This window comes from Protobothrops mucrosquamatus, unplaced genomic scaffold (assembly GCF_001527695.2).
Source record: "Protobothrops mucrosquamatus isolate PMUCROS unplaced genomic scaffold, P.Mucros_1.0 scaffold24, whole genome shotgun sequence".
NCBI lineage: Eukaryota > Metazoa > Chordata > Lepidosauria > Squamata > Viperidae > Protobothrops > Protobothrops mucrosquamatus.
In genome coordinates this window covers 2,448,043-2,465,387 of record NW_015386409.1, presented here as the reverse complement: position 1 = coordinate 2,465,387, position 17,345 = coordinate 2,448,043, and the positions used below count along the sequence as shown (strand labels likewise).

The 17,345-nt window shown below is 33.2% G+C and overlaps 1 protein-coding gene across 3 annotated transcripts in view; it reads left to right on the top strand.

Annotated features, from left to right (window-relative positions):
* ELAVL4 (ELAV like RNA binding protein 4) overlaps nt 1-17,345 on the top strand; it is a 91,172-nt gene that overhangs the window by 70,517 nt on the left and 3,310 nt on the right. For 2 of the 3 annotated variants that reach the window (XM_015810913.1, XM_029283122.1), the window contains exons 3-6: nt 1,572-1,675; nt 12,522-12,675; nt 13,215-13,440; nt 16,592-16,630. In XM_015810913.1, coding sequence (XP_015666399.1) covers nt 1,572-1,675; nt 12,522-12,675; nt 13,215-13,440; nt 16,592-16,630 — 523 coding nt within the window. The remainder of the gene's footprint in view (nt 1-1,571; nt 1,676-12,521; nt 12,676-13,214; nt 13,441-16,591; nt 16,631-17,345) is intronic. The other variant, XM_015810914.1, reaches the window with a different exon arrangement.

The following is a 17,345-nucleotide window of genomic DNA, read 5'->3' as shown; positions in this document are numbered from 1 at the left end:
TTTTGTAAAATCAGACAGAAAACACAGAGGATAATATTGGCATCTCATCCTGAATGTCATTTTCATCCTATAGACCAGGCAACTCAAATTCGCGACATCACATGATGTTGTGTGACGTATTGCAACTTTTTTCCCATTGCCAGCAATGGGGTGGGTGCAGTTTCTGCATGACGCATCCGGCCCATGGTCCAGCAGTTTGACATGCCTGCTATAGACTCATACAAGAATAAAATTAAAATCTTGACAATGACATTGCACAAAGGACACAATATAAAATAATTTACAGTCACAATGCACTGACTTTTCACATTAAAAGATGCTTGCCCAGATTTAGTAATGCACCTATATTTTATAATTAATATAATTAAAAACTGCTGAACAAAACGAAATTGTAACATAAAAATATAAAATTATCGGGTTTCTCTCAGGAAGGATGGAATACATGTGAATATAGAGCTATTGTCATTTTTGAAAACTGAGCATATTGAGATAACAGAAGGAAAAATTAATGTGTAATTATGCATGTGCTGATATGCACTCTAAAACAAATATGTTAGTAAGCACATGTGAGAGAACAAGCAAAGGGGAAATTATGGTGAGATCAGTTTTTCTTAGTTAATTTTTTTTAGTTAATTTTTCTATACATACATATACACACACATACATGTACTACATGGCCAAGGTGAACCCATATTTCTGTGAATCTCGTAATTAGATTACCAAACTATGCTGTGGCTTCTGGATTAAAATGACCAGTAAAATATAAACACAGATTCTACTAAATACAAAAATAATTTTATTGTTTGGGGTTTTTTTTTTGTTTTGCCCCCTAATAATAATAAGTTACACTAATAACATTCCGATGTTTATGATCTAAATATTTGTGTTTTCCTTGTCAAAGCAGCAGTTAATTTGGTGGCTTTTACATTTTAGTTTTTCATCTTCTGACTTTTGAAAATTATGTTCTGCTTTGTTTATGTAAATTGCTTCTTTGTTGAGGGACAGTATATGAATGTTCTAAATTTTAAAAAGCCAATGAAGATTAAGGAAATACAGATCTCTTACGTGTTTTCATTGGTAAGATTTTGGCTTTTAAAGATTGTGTGGCTTAAGCATAACATTTTTTTCATTTTCAGTTGAACTTGCATTGCTGTACAACCATTTCTTTAATTCTGCCTGCTAATTAAAATATCACACAGCTAATGAATTTATGCATGTAATCCTGCTGCTACCTGTTTCTTGTAATCTGTTCTTTTAATGTGATTCACATACAAAAAAGCTTTAGTAAGAGTGATCACTTAAGTTTTTTTTAATTCATGCAGTTTTCAGTTTTAACTCCTTTGTGGAATGTAGAATAATCAGCATTATCAAAAACCAAAGGTCCCATTATTATTTTTTTTAAATGTTATTTTTAGGAGTTCAGATTGTACAGTATGCTTTCTGGATTGGGATGAAATTTTTAGGTTAAGAATGGTACCAGAGAAAAGAATTTTAATCTCCCACTTGGAAATCGTACATGTGTGCTACAAAGAATACTGAGTCCTTTTTTTTTGTTTCTTATTTTTCAACAGGGCAGAGTTTAGGGTATGGATTTGTTAACTATATTGATCCAAAGGATGCAGAGAAAGCCATTAACACTTTAAATGGACTCAGACTCCAGACCAAAACGATAAAGGTAAGAGAATACAAAGAGTGTTTTGCTAAATTATGGAAGAGTGTAGTTAAGACTGCTCCTGGCTATCTCATCAAAATTGCATTCTTCACCATTCAAAGGATAAAAACATCTCTTACTTTAAAACAAAGAAAAAGTGTATAGCAGATTTTTTTTTTCATTCTTTTCAAAACGCAGCTGTTTTCTCCTTTAAAAAAGGAAAGGAAAAGCCAAGCCTTTTAAAATAAATATCAAAGGATCCAGGGTAGGTTGTCAAGGGATTAGAGAGTAATCTATAAATTAACCTCAGGAGATTAAAACAAAAAATATGTTGATAAGATGGCCATTATATGGAGTTTTGTTGCCTGGTTAATAATAGACACCCTGCTCTCTGTCTGTCTGTCTGTCAATCTATCTATCTATTTATCTATCTCTACCTGAGAATAATTGACAGTCAACTACTAGTTGATTAATTGATTAATTTCATATAGTACCCTAATCATGCTCAAATACTCTTTAGAATGGGATTTCTTTTCCAGAAAGCAAATTTTAAAAAAATCTTAGCATTATATGCATGCCATTAGTTTCTCTGTATCATGCTGTAAGGTCGTTCTGGTTTAAGAGACTTACCCTTGATGCAAGTTGATTCATTAGAAACTTGTATATCTGTGCTGCTCAGTACAATGTAATCAGTGTTATGTGTGCAGACATATAGTGTAATAGTGTGCAAACATCAGTTGCTTCCTATGCATTTTCAATATATCTTACATCAATTTATATATATTTATACATAATCTATATATTTATATATAATTTATACACACACACACACACTCAAAATATTTTAATCAAATCAGCACCAAAAATTAACACTGAGCTGGAACCTTCCTGATCTGCTTCCAAATAAAAGGTAGAAATTGCAGAATTCATCTTGCTTGAAAACCTACCAGCAAAATATAAGCCACCAAAAGAAAGATGGAAAGTAAAACCAAAATCTGTGCATCTTAATATGTAATTTGAAGATTAAAGTATTGGTTTTAGAGCTGCATTCATTGTGTACAGGTTTTTTTTTTCTTTAATGCTTGGTTATTATTTCCCTGAATTTAAAATATTTTCTTTTTTTTTATTTTCATTAAGTTGATAATGACAGAATTCAAGAATTTTAGAATATATTGACAAAGAAATGGAGTGCATACTAATACTCTTGTTGAAATTCATAGATTCTGATAGAATAAATTTTAGGCCTGTTAATAATCACTGAGATCAAAATTATATTATTCTGACATGCTTTACTTTGGATATGGATTGGTTAACTATATCTTTGAAATGCAATACATAAACAGAAGCAACTCTTTCTAAAGTCTAAAGTTGTATTTAGTTCAAGTATTTGTATACTTAGGTTTTGTGGATATAAGTATTTTAAATGAATTATAAACTAGAAACTTTGGTCTAATGGTCAAGGTACCAGGCTAGAGACTGTGAGTTCTAATTCCGCATTAGCATGAAAGCCAGCTGAATGATCTTGGGCCAGTCATTCTCTCTCAGCCACAACAGCAGACGACAAGCCAGTAGGATCAATTCCTGTCACAACGAGTGGATTAAAACTGCTGATCTGAAAAAAGCAGAGCCTGCCTTGCAGGAAAACACTAGGAATAAAAAACATATATGTAGATTTAGGAAAATTAATAGTTTAAGTTTAAGTCTGTTTAAGTCTGAGGACTGAAATGAATTTGAAAGTAGCATTGACAGATAAATATATTGGGCTGGTTTGATTTACTCTGATGAGTAGTGCATTAAAGATTCAGTATTTTAACATTTCATCCAGTTTGGTCGTAAATGCCAGCACTAGGCTCTTATATATTTTTGTGAAATCTCATCTGTGTAAATCCATTAGGATTATGTTCTTGCTTACAAGTCTTCTTTTTTCTTAAATTTATAAGACTTTTTTTAAACTTGTTTTTAATCAGAAACAGAGATACATTCTGATGATTTGTTTGTGGTCAGGTTTGAAATTAAATTGCAATAAGACATTCTGAATTTGTATTCTGATTTCCAGTCTTAAATTAATCTGTAGTTTTCACATTAATTTAGGTATCTTAATATCCATTGGTGTAATAACAGGCTGTCTGCCTTAATATTCAGTCTTAAGTGGGCTACCATCACCTTGAAATATAACCATTTAAAAATAATTCCAGGTGTGACTTAAACTTGCTAATTTTGTATTATACTTGTTATTACTGATACTTTGCTTTACACTTATTCATGCCTTAAGATACTTCTGTAACAATGCATCAAATATAGAGTCTTTGGTTATTTAAAAGAACACGATCTCTTCACAGAAAAATACAGTTTTAGATAGAAGGAAGCTAGGCTGTAATTTCTTAAAACACTAGTTGTTCATCCAACAATAGATTGCTGTGGGTTTGATTATTTTATAAATAAGTTTTGCGCTCAGTAGTTATCCTTCATGATTTTATAATATATTTATAAAAGTTAATACTGCTATTTGTGTTTTATATTTATGAGTGAAACATGATTCCTTTAACTGGTAAAGTTCTATGTAGATTAACAATTTAAAAACTGCAAGGAATAAAGACTTAGCACCTGCTTATTTACAATCTATTACAATATGGTGGATTTAAATTAAATATTTGTTTTAAAAGGATACTGACTAATTTGTTCATACCAATTTCATCTAAAATTATGTCTAGATGAGTAAAGTTTAATCATATTATTAATCACTGTAGAGAGTTCATGATTAATGCTCAATATAACTATAAATCGCAGGTGATATTCAGTTCTTCAATAATTAATCATTTTGGCTAAGATCCAAATCACTATTTTGGTGAGCAGAAAAACTAACTCCATTCTTTGAAGGGACTGTAATCAATTTGTCATTTTTTCCTCCAGTCTTTTGCATCATATTGCTTCAGAGAGTCCCAAAGACTTCCACAGCAGCTTTTCAGAAAACTGCAAAAGGAAAAGGGAATAGCCAGGATATAAGTTCTTATTATACTTTTCATTTGAATTATTATACTTAGTCCTATCACAAAAGCAAATGCAAATAAAATGTGCTTGAGTTGCTCTTTATTTTTTCAACATTTACGAATTAATGATAGCTAAGAAGATGATGTTCAAGAAATAAAATTGGCAAAATTAATAACAGTTTGTAGCCATTTAAAATGTGGGCATTTTAATTCCAGCATGTTGCATAATCTATGGAAGTAAAAGTGTTTTCTGTAGCAAGTTTAGGAATTGCCTCATACTTCACTTATTGAGCTGCATGATTTTTTTTTTGCTTTCATTTTTTGTTGCTCCTTCATATTTCCTTTAATTTTCATCTTACTGAACTACTTAATATTCAAGTTACTTGAAAAATGATTATATTACATCTGCATAAAAATGCCTCTGAAACACACTATATTATAATAATATCATTTTAATGTTATGTTTTTTTTGCCTTTTTGTTCCTTAAAAATATCCATTCAGAAGTATAATTAGGTCCAGTTTTAGCAGTGGACACTATTCTGTATATCAGATAAAGAAAACAGAGTTAGGATTAAGTCTTAAAGTTTTGCCTAAAATATCATGCTCTATTTCTCCTTGTCAGATCTGGTACTAAGAAAATCCTGAAGTCTTCTCTGGAGATAAGTAATGGACTATATGCAGGTTAACAAGTTCCTGGAAAAATGTAATATACTTTGATGAGTAGATAAAATAATCTGAGATTGGATACAGTCTATTCCAGATGGGTTTATGCTCTTTCTGTATATCAGATTCATCGATCAGAACAGGCGTGAGAATGCAGAATCCAACATCCTCTTGGAGTGTCAAGGGTTGCTGTTGCTAGGAGCATCTTTGCTCAGCTTCAACTGATGAATAGTTTGCACTCTTTCCTGGAGAGAAAAACTCTAGTCAGTATTTCTTTTCTTAATAATCTTTCTCCCATTTAAATTTCTGTAATGCACTATATAGACTCTTTTCAAGGAATCATTATAGTATAGCAATGAAGGTGTTAGGCTGGGATGGGGGGAAAATGTGCAAGTCAGTATAGAGTTCATCGATATGGTTTTAGATGACTTACTATTTCTGAGTGGGCTGTTATGCAGAGCACAACAATGAACGGCAACTTTCAGACTTTCTCCAACGAATCTAGACAAGAAATAGTAAATTCAAAGCACTTTCAGAGCTCTGACTTATAATATTTATTAGAAAAAGGATAAAAGTCACAGTGTAAGAATTTGGGTACATACAAATACTCTTCACTATCACTCACTCAGCGACTGTTCAAAGTTATAACAACAGTGAATAATGAAACTTGAGGAATTCTGAGAATGAAGTGTTTCTTAAAAAGAGAAACAGACACTTCAGTTTTCAACAGGTTGTTAAATCTTGCCTTTTGATTTTAAATGTATTTACCAGGCTTTTATTATTTCAACTTTTAAAATTATTTTAGTCTTCATTTGTATGAGGAGGGAGCACTCTTGACCAAAATGCATTACATGAATAAAAAAAATGTATGAATGAAAGAAGTGATAATAAAGTTATCTATTTGTTTTCCTTTATAGCCTACTATTCTTGTTGCTTCCACTTATCTAAATTGAATAATTTCTTTTTAAACCTTTTAAAAGATTTCTGCTATTGGTTATATATAACTTAGTTATAAAAGATAACATCAAACAAGGATTGTAGCCAGAAATTGAATTGAATTTTCTGAAGGGGACAAAAGCTGTGCTGTGCAGGAGTAAAAAGTTCCCTTTTACATCATCAAACGCACTTCATGATTTGCCCCACCTTACCCCATGGACAACAATTGCACAGAATATAAATAAATCATTAATATTCAGAGCAAGTTTTCCTCACAAATTTATTTTTCCAGAATTTTATATCAGCCTTTTTCAGCTCAGAAATCATGCAGAAATCTCCAGGCAACATGATAATACAGAAAATTCTGAGGAAGTCCAAAAGTTTAAGCATTCATTCTGTATTTATGTGAAAGAAAATTAAGATGCCCTTACCAATCCTCTCCCTTCATTATACATATGACACAACTGCTTTCAAATTTAAAGCTTCAAGATTAGGGAATCTAGTGTCCTCATTTTCAAAAGTCTATCCCTTCCACAGGACTAGGCCATTGGGAATGCAACAACAATAGAGAATTATTGAGCTTACCATGTAGCTCAATATCTAACCGTTTATAGATTATCTACTGTATTGCTTCTAACTGATATTTTAAAGATTTGCAAGTATAAAACAGAACATTATCATTAACAAAATGCCAACATTTCAATAAACATCTGAAATGTTGGTGTCTTTTGGAAAGTCTCTTCAGAATGTAACATATGTTGTGAATGGCATTTTAACTATAAGTATGAAAACCATAATACAGATACCATCCACAATTGTTCAATTTAAATTCCTGTAAGATACAGTGTAAAGAAATGAATAATAAAAAATGTGGTGTACCATGATACTGTCATTCATATAGTATAGTCTTATATTTCATGTTACTGATACTCAGTTTGGTATGCCATCTTTTTAATTTCTCCAGTTACATCTTTCAGTTATTATTCCAGAACTCTCCAAACTGTAAATAATAGCCTTTGTCAATTATGTTTTAAAATTGCAGACATATTAAATTGGAATTACAACTGCTGCTATGCTTCTAGTCCTTTTTTCATGACCTATTAAATTTGTTAATAAACAAGAGGGGTCCAAATTGAAATCTCAGTCACTTAGTACAGAAAGTTGATATACCTTAAAACATCATTAAGAATAGAAGATCATACAAATTAAAATAGATCTCCATCTCAGTCAATTATAATATGACACTCTTTCACAGAATAAAAGATTTTGAAAAATACCTTAGTAGAAGTTAGGCAACTGAATGTGTCTCTTTAGATATAAGTTTCTATATCAGAAATTTCTATACATGATCAGCTTGTTATAGTATGAATCCATGATCTTGTGAGAGACTCCCCCTAAAAAAAATAGTTCTACTCTCAATTATTGAGGTAATTTCATAATTTCAGTAATTCCTATGTAAAACTTCCATTCTACTCTATAATATCATGCTTTTAATTCAGTCAAGACTATCTCTCTGTTTGATGGAAACATTTTGATTTTAAGTTATTTTACTATTAAACTTTCACTACATCATTTAAAGGGTATGTACATTGTTTTCCCCCTGTAATTATGTTCTGTGTTAGGGTTCATATTATAAAATCATAAATTTTGGTTTTGATTTTGAAATAATACATTTTCCAAATATTTTCCAAAATTAATTATAAATATATTGTTCTCATGTAAGAATAATCTTGAATTTCAGTTGTAAAATCAGAATGGGTCTACTTGCAAGATTGTTAATGATTTAAATCATGAGCCTTTGATAAGGTAGAAGTTGTGAGTTTCTATATATTTTCCTCTTGTAAAAGGAGGAAGCCTTCCTTGTCATTTTCTACCAAGCTCTATTATAGTGGATACATGCTAATCCTAGGTACCAAGGAAATTCATGCTCTACGCTAGCTAATTAAAAGGGGAAACAAATTATATAATAGACAGAGAGTTTTACTTTTTCAGGAGCCCTAGCCTTAAGAATCACTAACAACTATGCATATTTTATTAAATAATAACATTTTTTAGAAAAAAAGATAGCTCTTAGCTTTATATACTTGCTCATAATGTCTTCTATAAATTCTTATGTGGCATAGAGCCAACCTAACTATGAAACCGCTTCTTTCCCATGTCACTACTCACCCTTCCAAATCTAGCCAGGTCCCTTCCATTAAATATTGCTGCAGCCTCTTTATGAGCTGTGATTTCTGACTGTGGCCTCATGGTTGGTTTGTTAAATTGTTAGGTTTTTTTTTCTTATATACCACCCAACTTTGATGCGAAAGTGTGGACATACAATCGTTTAAACAAATAAATAAATAACCTCTATAGCAGAGGTCCCCAACCCCAGTCCGTGGACCAGTACCAGACCACAGCATGCCAGAAACCGATCTATGCAAACAAGCAAAGCCTCATCCATGGGATGCAGACAGTACATGAAACCACGCCCCCTCTGGTCTGCAGAAAAACCTCTCTCCATGGAACCGGTCCCTGGTGGCCAAAAGGTTGGGGAGCTCTGCTCTATAGTATGCCTACCTGTATCTGAGTCCAATCAGCACAACTTGAATAAGAGAAGTTATCGCCAAAAAAACCCTCTTCTTAAAGCAACCAGTTCTTTTGTATTTGGGAGATCTACCTTTTTTATCTGATACTGATACTGCTTCAGGTTGTAATGAAGATTATTAGAGAAGGAACCATCAGCATAATCAACATATCCTGTGACTTTCACCAATCAGGTTTGTCCTCCTCCTAGTTTATCAGTACCACCAATATTTAGTGATACCGTTACTTCCCAGTTTTATTATCCTGACTTTTTCACACTTAATATCATAAATCCAGCGGTAAAGTTATCATTTTTACACTACTGAAGTTTTTTCCTGGGTCATATTAATCATGTATTAAGAGGCTTTTGAAACATATATCTTCTCAAGTGAAATATCAATTGTCAATTTTCCTCATTTCTTTTAAGGACTGTGGTTTCTCTTAACTGTTAAATGGATATTGGCAGCTTTATTAGCCTTCCATGCACCAGTGCAAAGTTCTTCAATATTTTCTTATTCTACAGTTAAGCATTTAATTAAAAGATTATTCCATACTTGTTACATTTTTGGTACCTGATGCTGCTGCTTGGAATATCACTTTGAAATTATCTGTACGTGCCAAAAACTCCTTTGAATCATTGGCAATCTGCCTTATTTGTGTACTGACCAATTTTATTTTGCATATAATTTTATGAAGCTTTCAAAACATTACAATTAATATTTGTTTGAAAATCTAATCCCATCAGGGAACATCTTTTTAAAACAACTAAACAAAACTAAAAATTAAATCTAGATAGATAGGCAAACCAGCAGTCACATATATACCCATGTAAAAAAAAAAACCATACAGGTAGTCCCCAGTTTATTAACGAGTTCCGTTCCAGTCTGTCCTTAAGGCAAATTTGTATGTAAGATGGAACAGTACTGTTGAATAATACTGTATAAATAGTATTGTCTCGTGAACTTGAACCATTTTATATTTAATTCAAATTTTGCTCAATTCATAACCATGGATCATCCATAAACTGAATGTTCTTAACCCTAGGGCCTACCTATACTTTGGCTTGTCTTTTTCTCCTAAAAATAGTTTTCGAGTTTAAGTTCACAGATTATTTTTATAATTAGATTATAATAACTATAATAATGATTAATTATATAATAAATATAGATTATTGTAACAGATTATCTTTACACCTTTTTAAGTTTTCTAGGCCTTGGAATAGACTGTACACTCCCTGGACTTGGGTGGGATGCTTGCCTTTTACTTCTTAACGCTCTCTTCATTTGCTGTGAAAAAACTCAAATGGCTGTCAGTTTCTTCACAGCAGAGGTCTAAACAGATTGATAACACTATCTTACACTAACACTATCTAATTGTGCTAACAATTAATTCAGAGGACATTTGAGATCATTCCAGAAGGGCTGAATTCACTTAAGTTACAGCACTTAAGTGTGGTTCTTTTTGACATCATAGATTAATTAGAATGCAAATAAATTGCTTATTTTTGTCTAAAAGTATCAAGTTCTGCAACACAGGCAACCTAAGGAAACAAAAAACTTTAGATTTCTGGAAAAATCTTTATTGCTGGTAGAACTTGAAAACCTACCAAAATCATTGTCCTGCACTACTTATATCCACTGTAATTAAGGTAGAACTACTCTTAAGTTCTCTCACACTCCCCCCCCCCAAGAATCTCTTAATTGCCTTGCTGCTTCCAGTAATTCCTAAGGTCTGTTAAGCATCTTATCACATAGTCATTTGCAGAGAAACAGAAGCAGGTCTGTCTGAAATCATTTCTTTTCAAATCATGTTGGGATAAGTAAATTGCAAATATATAGTAATCCACATGAATAAGGATCAACAAGTAAGAATTTTCTGACTGTCAGGGTCAGGGCTGAAATAATGTTATCATGAGCTTTACTGTTCTATATCTCTGAATAGTTTGTATCCTTACTCCATGTGCTCCAGGGTGACTTGAGTGTGAACATCTTCAAAAGTGAAAATCACTTGTCATAGACTTTAATAAATCCTTGTTATTGTAACATGTTCTTGTTCATAATTCAGACTGGAATTTTATTTTTCATTATTGCTGTTTAAAAGATATGAAAACATGGCATCAAATTATTTGCAGTATAAATCCAAAAATTGCTTATCTTTTTAATAAAATCTGTGGTGGCAAAGGAGTCATTTTCTATCATTTTCTGGGTTGACTCAGTATCTATTTTTAGAAGGGAAGAAAATATATAAATCTAACAATTCTGTTTCAGAGAGATGGGTGTTGCTTGTTATGTTTATGACTAAAACTATTTCTGTATGTCAGTAAAAAAATATATGGACAAATACATATATAAACATAGATACATTAGGATTGTACAGGCTATTCAGAGGCGCAGGAACTTACTTGCAGTTCCAGCTAAAAGTGCCTTATATGTACAGGTTAGGGTTAATTATAGCAATTTGGTCTGTAATTGCCATCTCTGAGCGATGAGTACGTAAAGCATGAAATTACATGACCATGTCACTTAGCAACAGCAATTCTGGCATTACCAGTTCCTGTTATTAAGGAAGAACGCCTTGTGGTCACCATTTGCAATCTGCTGCCAGCTTCTTCATTGACTTTGCTTTTCAGAAACCAGCAAAGAAGTTGTAGATCACGGGATGTCAAACTCACGATGTCATGTGACGTGCTGCGATGTATCGTGACTTTTTTCCCGTTGCCGGCAATGGGGTGGGCACAGTTTTGGTGTGACGCATCCAGCCTGCAGGCTGGCAGTTTGACACCCCTGTTGTAGATGGTAACCATGAGACACTGCGATGCCATAATCACAAAGTGAGTGCTGGGTGCCTAGATTGCAATTACATGACTACAGGGGACACTGTGAACTCGAAAGACCTGTCATTAGTATCACTTGTTCAACACCATCACACGTTTGAATGGTCGCTGAATGAGTGGTTGTTAAGCAGGGACCACCTGTATTCTCAGAACTCAAGAAAGCCTTAACACCTCAGTGTTCTGTGTAATAGGTTCAGAATTGTATTTAGCTCACTCTTTGAAGAATCTGTTTGAATGATTTGCACAGTCCATACGCAGGCATATCCACTTACACTTACATAACAGTGCCCTGGATTTTAAACCTTTTCTGTTTTGTGTAAGAGACTGATTAAACATAATTATAAATAGTGCAGTAGAAGGGTATAGTTTCTTTTGTGTATTGTATTAGTTATTACTGTATATAAAGTTGCCAGATAGAGCATGTCATTTTAATACAATATATATGGGAAATATATGGGAAAATATATATTTGCAAGGAATCAACTCTGAAAAGCACTAATTCTGAATTTGCTATATACCTATACAGGGTATATCCAGATTATGCTGTATATGGTAAATCTTTTAAGCATCCCTAATATGTAATAAGTAAATTTCCATCAATATAGAAAAGTATATCTTAATCTATTCAGCTTCAGTTACTTTATTTTGGCTCATAACCCTTAGAGACCTTTGTGTGTATGCATCTAAATTATTTCCAAATTTCTTTTTGTCCTTAGAATTTTTTTCTTCTCATCTTATTGTAGAAGAACCTGCAGAATGATGTGAAATTAATTTAAAGAAATTGTGAAAATACAGTTTGAAAATAGATTTTAACTAATTGTCATTTAAATTTTCTCCAAAAATATAATATTTCGTTTAACTGTATATTGTTTTAACTCCTAGGTTTCCTATGCCCGTCCAAGTTCAGCATCAATCAGAGATGCAAATTTGTATGTCAGCGGCCTTCCAAAAACGATGACCCAGAAAGAGCTAGAGCAGCTTTTCTCGCAATATGGGCGCATCATCACCTCACGAATTCTGGTTGATCAAGTAACAGGTTGAAAAAGATTTTTGTTTAAAAATGTCTACATTTCAATTTGCTCCTTTCATATGTATAATTTAATTTTGTTCTATGTTCTATTGCTCAAATGATATAAAAGTCGCACATATTTCAATTTTATGGATAAAAGGAGGCCGCACGTCCACTTTAGTCCCAATATACCATTTGGAATTTAGTCTGTGGTTGAAGGATATTACAAAAGTATCATCAAATGTTGGTCACCCACTGGAATAAAGTTTGCCTTTCAGGGAAAGGCTGGAATGAATAAATAAATTACACTTTAAAAAGATATGGGAATATCTGATATTCTGCCCTTATATAATGAAAGCAGACACATAATACCTCTGTTTTTAAACTTTGCGTACATTACAGTATGCATAAATGTTATACTGTCTATCTTTGCAAATCAACTTACTTACTCGGTTAAGTTATTTCTAGTAGGTGAGCACTTGGAACTTTTAATAGTTAGAAGGGACTTTGGAGGACTTCTGGTTTTCTTTTCCTTTATTTATTTAAATCTCATTTTCTTATTCCAGGTGTTTCTCGTGGTGTGGGATTTATCCGTTTTGATAAGAGAATAGAGGCAGAAGAAGCCATAAAGGGACTTAATGGCCAGAAGCCAAGTGGTGCTACAGAACCAATTACTGTGAAGTTTGCTAATAACCCCAGTCAAAAAACAAGCCAAGCTCTCCTTTCCCAGCTGTACCAGTCCCCCAACAGACGCTACCCTGGACCACTCCACCATCAGGCTCAGAGATTCAGGTAATTTTCTCTTTGCATTACTCTCCTATTTGATTTATTATTGTTAAGGTTGAACAATTTATTTGGTAAAAAAAGACTCCTACGGAAATGGATGATTTTTTCAACTGTAGCCAGAATGTAACATTCAGCTAAACATTGCAAAGAAACTACAAGATCCTTTACAGAAAAAAAAAAAATCCTTTCCACAAGGATGTGATTATCAGAGATTCGGAAGCAAGCACTAAATTATTCCCCTTAAATGTTAGTATAAAATGTATAGTTTCATAATTAATAAGTAAATAGTTCTGTCTTAAAAAAGAAACAGGAATATCTTTATTAGTATTATTAAAGTTGGACAGAAACAGTCAGTTGCTAAATATTCTTTATTCCTTGGCAGCCTTTTCAACAATTGGACTAGCTTTTTCAGATAACTGTAATGATGAGCATCAGTACAGATTCCTCTGGTACCAAGATCAGTTGAATATAATTTAAGTGAGCTAGAATTGATTTTGATACTTCTAGTTTAATTATACTGCTACTCTGAGGACAGATTATGGGATTAAGGATTCCACATATAGGTAGTCCTCGATTTACGACTATTCGCTTAGTGACTGTTCAAAGTTACAACAGCACTGGAAAAAGTGATTTACAATCAGATTTTGCACTTACGACTGTCGCAACATTCCCATAGTCCATGATTTGGAGTCTTGGAATTTGGCAGCTGGTTTTCATTTGCAATGGTTACAGCATCCTGAGTCACATGATCACATTTGCAATCTTCTCAACCAGTTTCTGATAAGCAGTGGGGAAGCTGGCAAGGAAAGTTGCAAGTCTCTGTCATGTGATGTCTCACTTAATGAATCATGATCCAAGTGACGTCATATGATGTCTCACTTAACAATCGCAGTGCTTAACTAATTTTCCTGTACTGATTTGGACATAAGGCAAGGACTACCTGTACTGTTGAGTCATGAAATCCGCTGTCATTTCTTTGCATCCGCTTCTGTGTTGCAACACAGTTTGTTACTATTAGAACAGGTTCCAAAATTAAAAGTGGTTTTATCCCGAGGAGGGGAGCGTCTCTAAAAATCCACTGAACTGTACCTTAAATATATTTGTAATATTTTTTTTCAAAAAGTAGAGTATGACACATATTGGTAGCAGTGCTGAATAGCTATAGTTTAAAACTTTGCATTATGCAACATGCTTTTAAAAGATTTGAAATATTGCATAGCATGTTAAACATATACAGCGAAATTATGGAATTCCTTGATATAGCTTTGTAAAATTAGACCCATATAATTGATTTCTTTTACTTCTTAAAAGGCCACTCACTGAGAAAAAAAATCAGTGTCATTGGGGAGGAGAGATCATTCTCTAGGCCCCTAATATGTTGGGTGCTGCCGGGTTCAGTATTCTCTCGGCTCCTATTCAAAATCTTTATAAGACTGCTGGGTGAGCTCATCCATCACCATAGGGTGAGTTATGATCAATATGTGGTGTCTATGCCACTGGCAAATTAAGCAATGCCATGGATGTCTTATCTAGAACCTAGAGGCTCTGAGGTTCTGGATGGGGAACAACAGGCTTCGGCTGAATCCTGGCAAGAATTGATTATTTGAATTTGGGGCTTGCCAGTTCCAGGACTATGCCATCCTGGACTGATAACTCCTGCTTGAAGGAGGTCTTTGCATAGCTTCACATTGTGACCAATTGCTCCTGTTCCTAGATTGGAGGGTTCTGGTCACAGTCATTCAACCCATAGTCTCTCTCGATTGGATGTGCTCTACGTGGTACTGCTCTTGAAGGGTACCTAGAAGTTTTAGATGAGACAAAATGCAATCACACAGGCAGTTATGTGTGCTTCTGGAAAATACATACTACCATCTCCTCTGCAAGCTGTATTGGTTGCCAGTCTACTTCCGGGTTCAATGTTCAGTTTTAACTTTAAAGCCTTTCATAGCATGGGACCAGTTTATCTGGGGGACCACCTCTCCCCAATTACAGTTGCTTATAATCCAATCATACCTGGCAAAAGAAGCACGTTGCAGGTCCCACCTATTAGGGAATTACACTTGATTGGCCTGAAGAAGCATTACTTCTCTGCCAGGGTGTGGGACTCCCCTCCAAAGTGATGTGAGCTCCATCCCTACTTATTTCCAGAAGTCCCTGATGGCTTTGTCATCAGGCTTTGGGGTCTCAGAGAACTGGTGAGATTTGAGATGGCTTCTTTGTTAATTTACTTCCTTGCTATTTTAACTTTGTAATAATGATTGGTGGATTTTTGACATGTTTTATTGTTGTACACCACCCAGAGTTGTTTCTCGTGAGATAGTGCCTATACAAATTTGGTCTATAAATAAATAAACTTGATCTAATTAATATGTAAATAGGGAAAATCTCTGTTAGTATTACTTATTGATCAAGATAAACATTTTCATTTTTCTTTAATATTGAGCTAGTCTGCTCTACAGATATTTAAAAGAAACTTGTTCCCAACCCATCCCCGATAGGCAGTGTTCAATTTACACTCACAATTGGAACCAGAATTTTGGTTGCTAAGCTATGCAATCATTAAACAAGCATTCACATGACCGAACCCAATTTTACAACCATTTTACTTCGATCATCAGAAACCAGCTGGGAAGATTGCAATCACGTGATCGTAAGATGGTGCAATGGTGGTAACTCTAAGGTCAGGTCATAAGTCGCTTTTTCTTGGCCAGTGTAATTTTGAACCATCATTAAAACAAATGGTTGTAAGTGGGGGTCTGCCTATAGAGTGCAGGTATAACCTAGACTCTTAAACAGATAAAACAGCATGTTTCTTATTCTTCTGGCATAATTGTATTCAGCTGTTGAATAGCAATAACATAAATAGTTGAACAAATGATAGTTGTTAAATTTCATATTAATAGTGTGTGAAAACAAAACCACAACAAAATTCTTCTGTGCAAGATCAGATTTTGAGATTGTGGAATGTTACTTTTCTTCATTACTAGCACATCTAAAAATGGCATTAATTGATTGTAGTTTATAGCTGCTGATTGATTAGACCCACTAGATAATGTTGAAATTCTTCTTTGAAAAGGGAGCATTATTAATAAAAGTTCCATTGAGCAATCTTGCCATCTGTGAGACATTAACCTAGGGACCCTCCTTCTCTTTTCAGGCTGGACAATTTGCTTAATATGGCCTATGGCGTAAAGAGGTAATTAGAATTCCAGATTGCCAGATGTCCATGTTGGCACAGATTGGTGCTATAATTTTTTTTAATCACTAACTTTATTTTGTTTTTAATTCCTTCTTTTTTTCCACCAGCATGCCAAACGTTTTCTGTCTTTTCATTTGGACTTCAGTTCATTTTCTTTAACAATGTGCACAAGCACATACAAAAGTATGTGCCAATCTTTTATTTCATGTTTTCTGTTGTTACAGGTTTTTGAGATGGTTTAGGTGCAACAGATACAAATATTACAATTCCAAAACTATTCTGTTTAATATTTTGGTGGGGGGTCATGTTTCATTGAATCCAAATTTATTAATAGACATTTAGCATACCTGCATAAATTTATAATTGCAAACATGGTTAAAATTAATACTGGTTAAATATTTCATGGAGCCAATAACTTTTTTTTTAATTTTTCTTAAAATGTAACTGTATGCACCTTAATCAGATCCAGATTTTCTTTGTTACAGGTTTAACAGTGTTTCCAGTAATTTGGAGCTTGTGATTTTTCTACTTTTGGTTAACGGTTTGTTTGTTCTAATTTTGATTTTATTTTAATTCAATTTTTAAGGTCATATTATTATAGCTCTTTGTTAGTAATATATATATATATATATATATATATATATATATATATATATATATATATATATATATATATATATATATATATATATATATATATATATATATATAT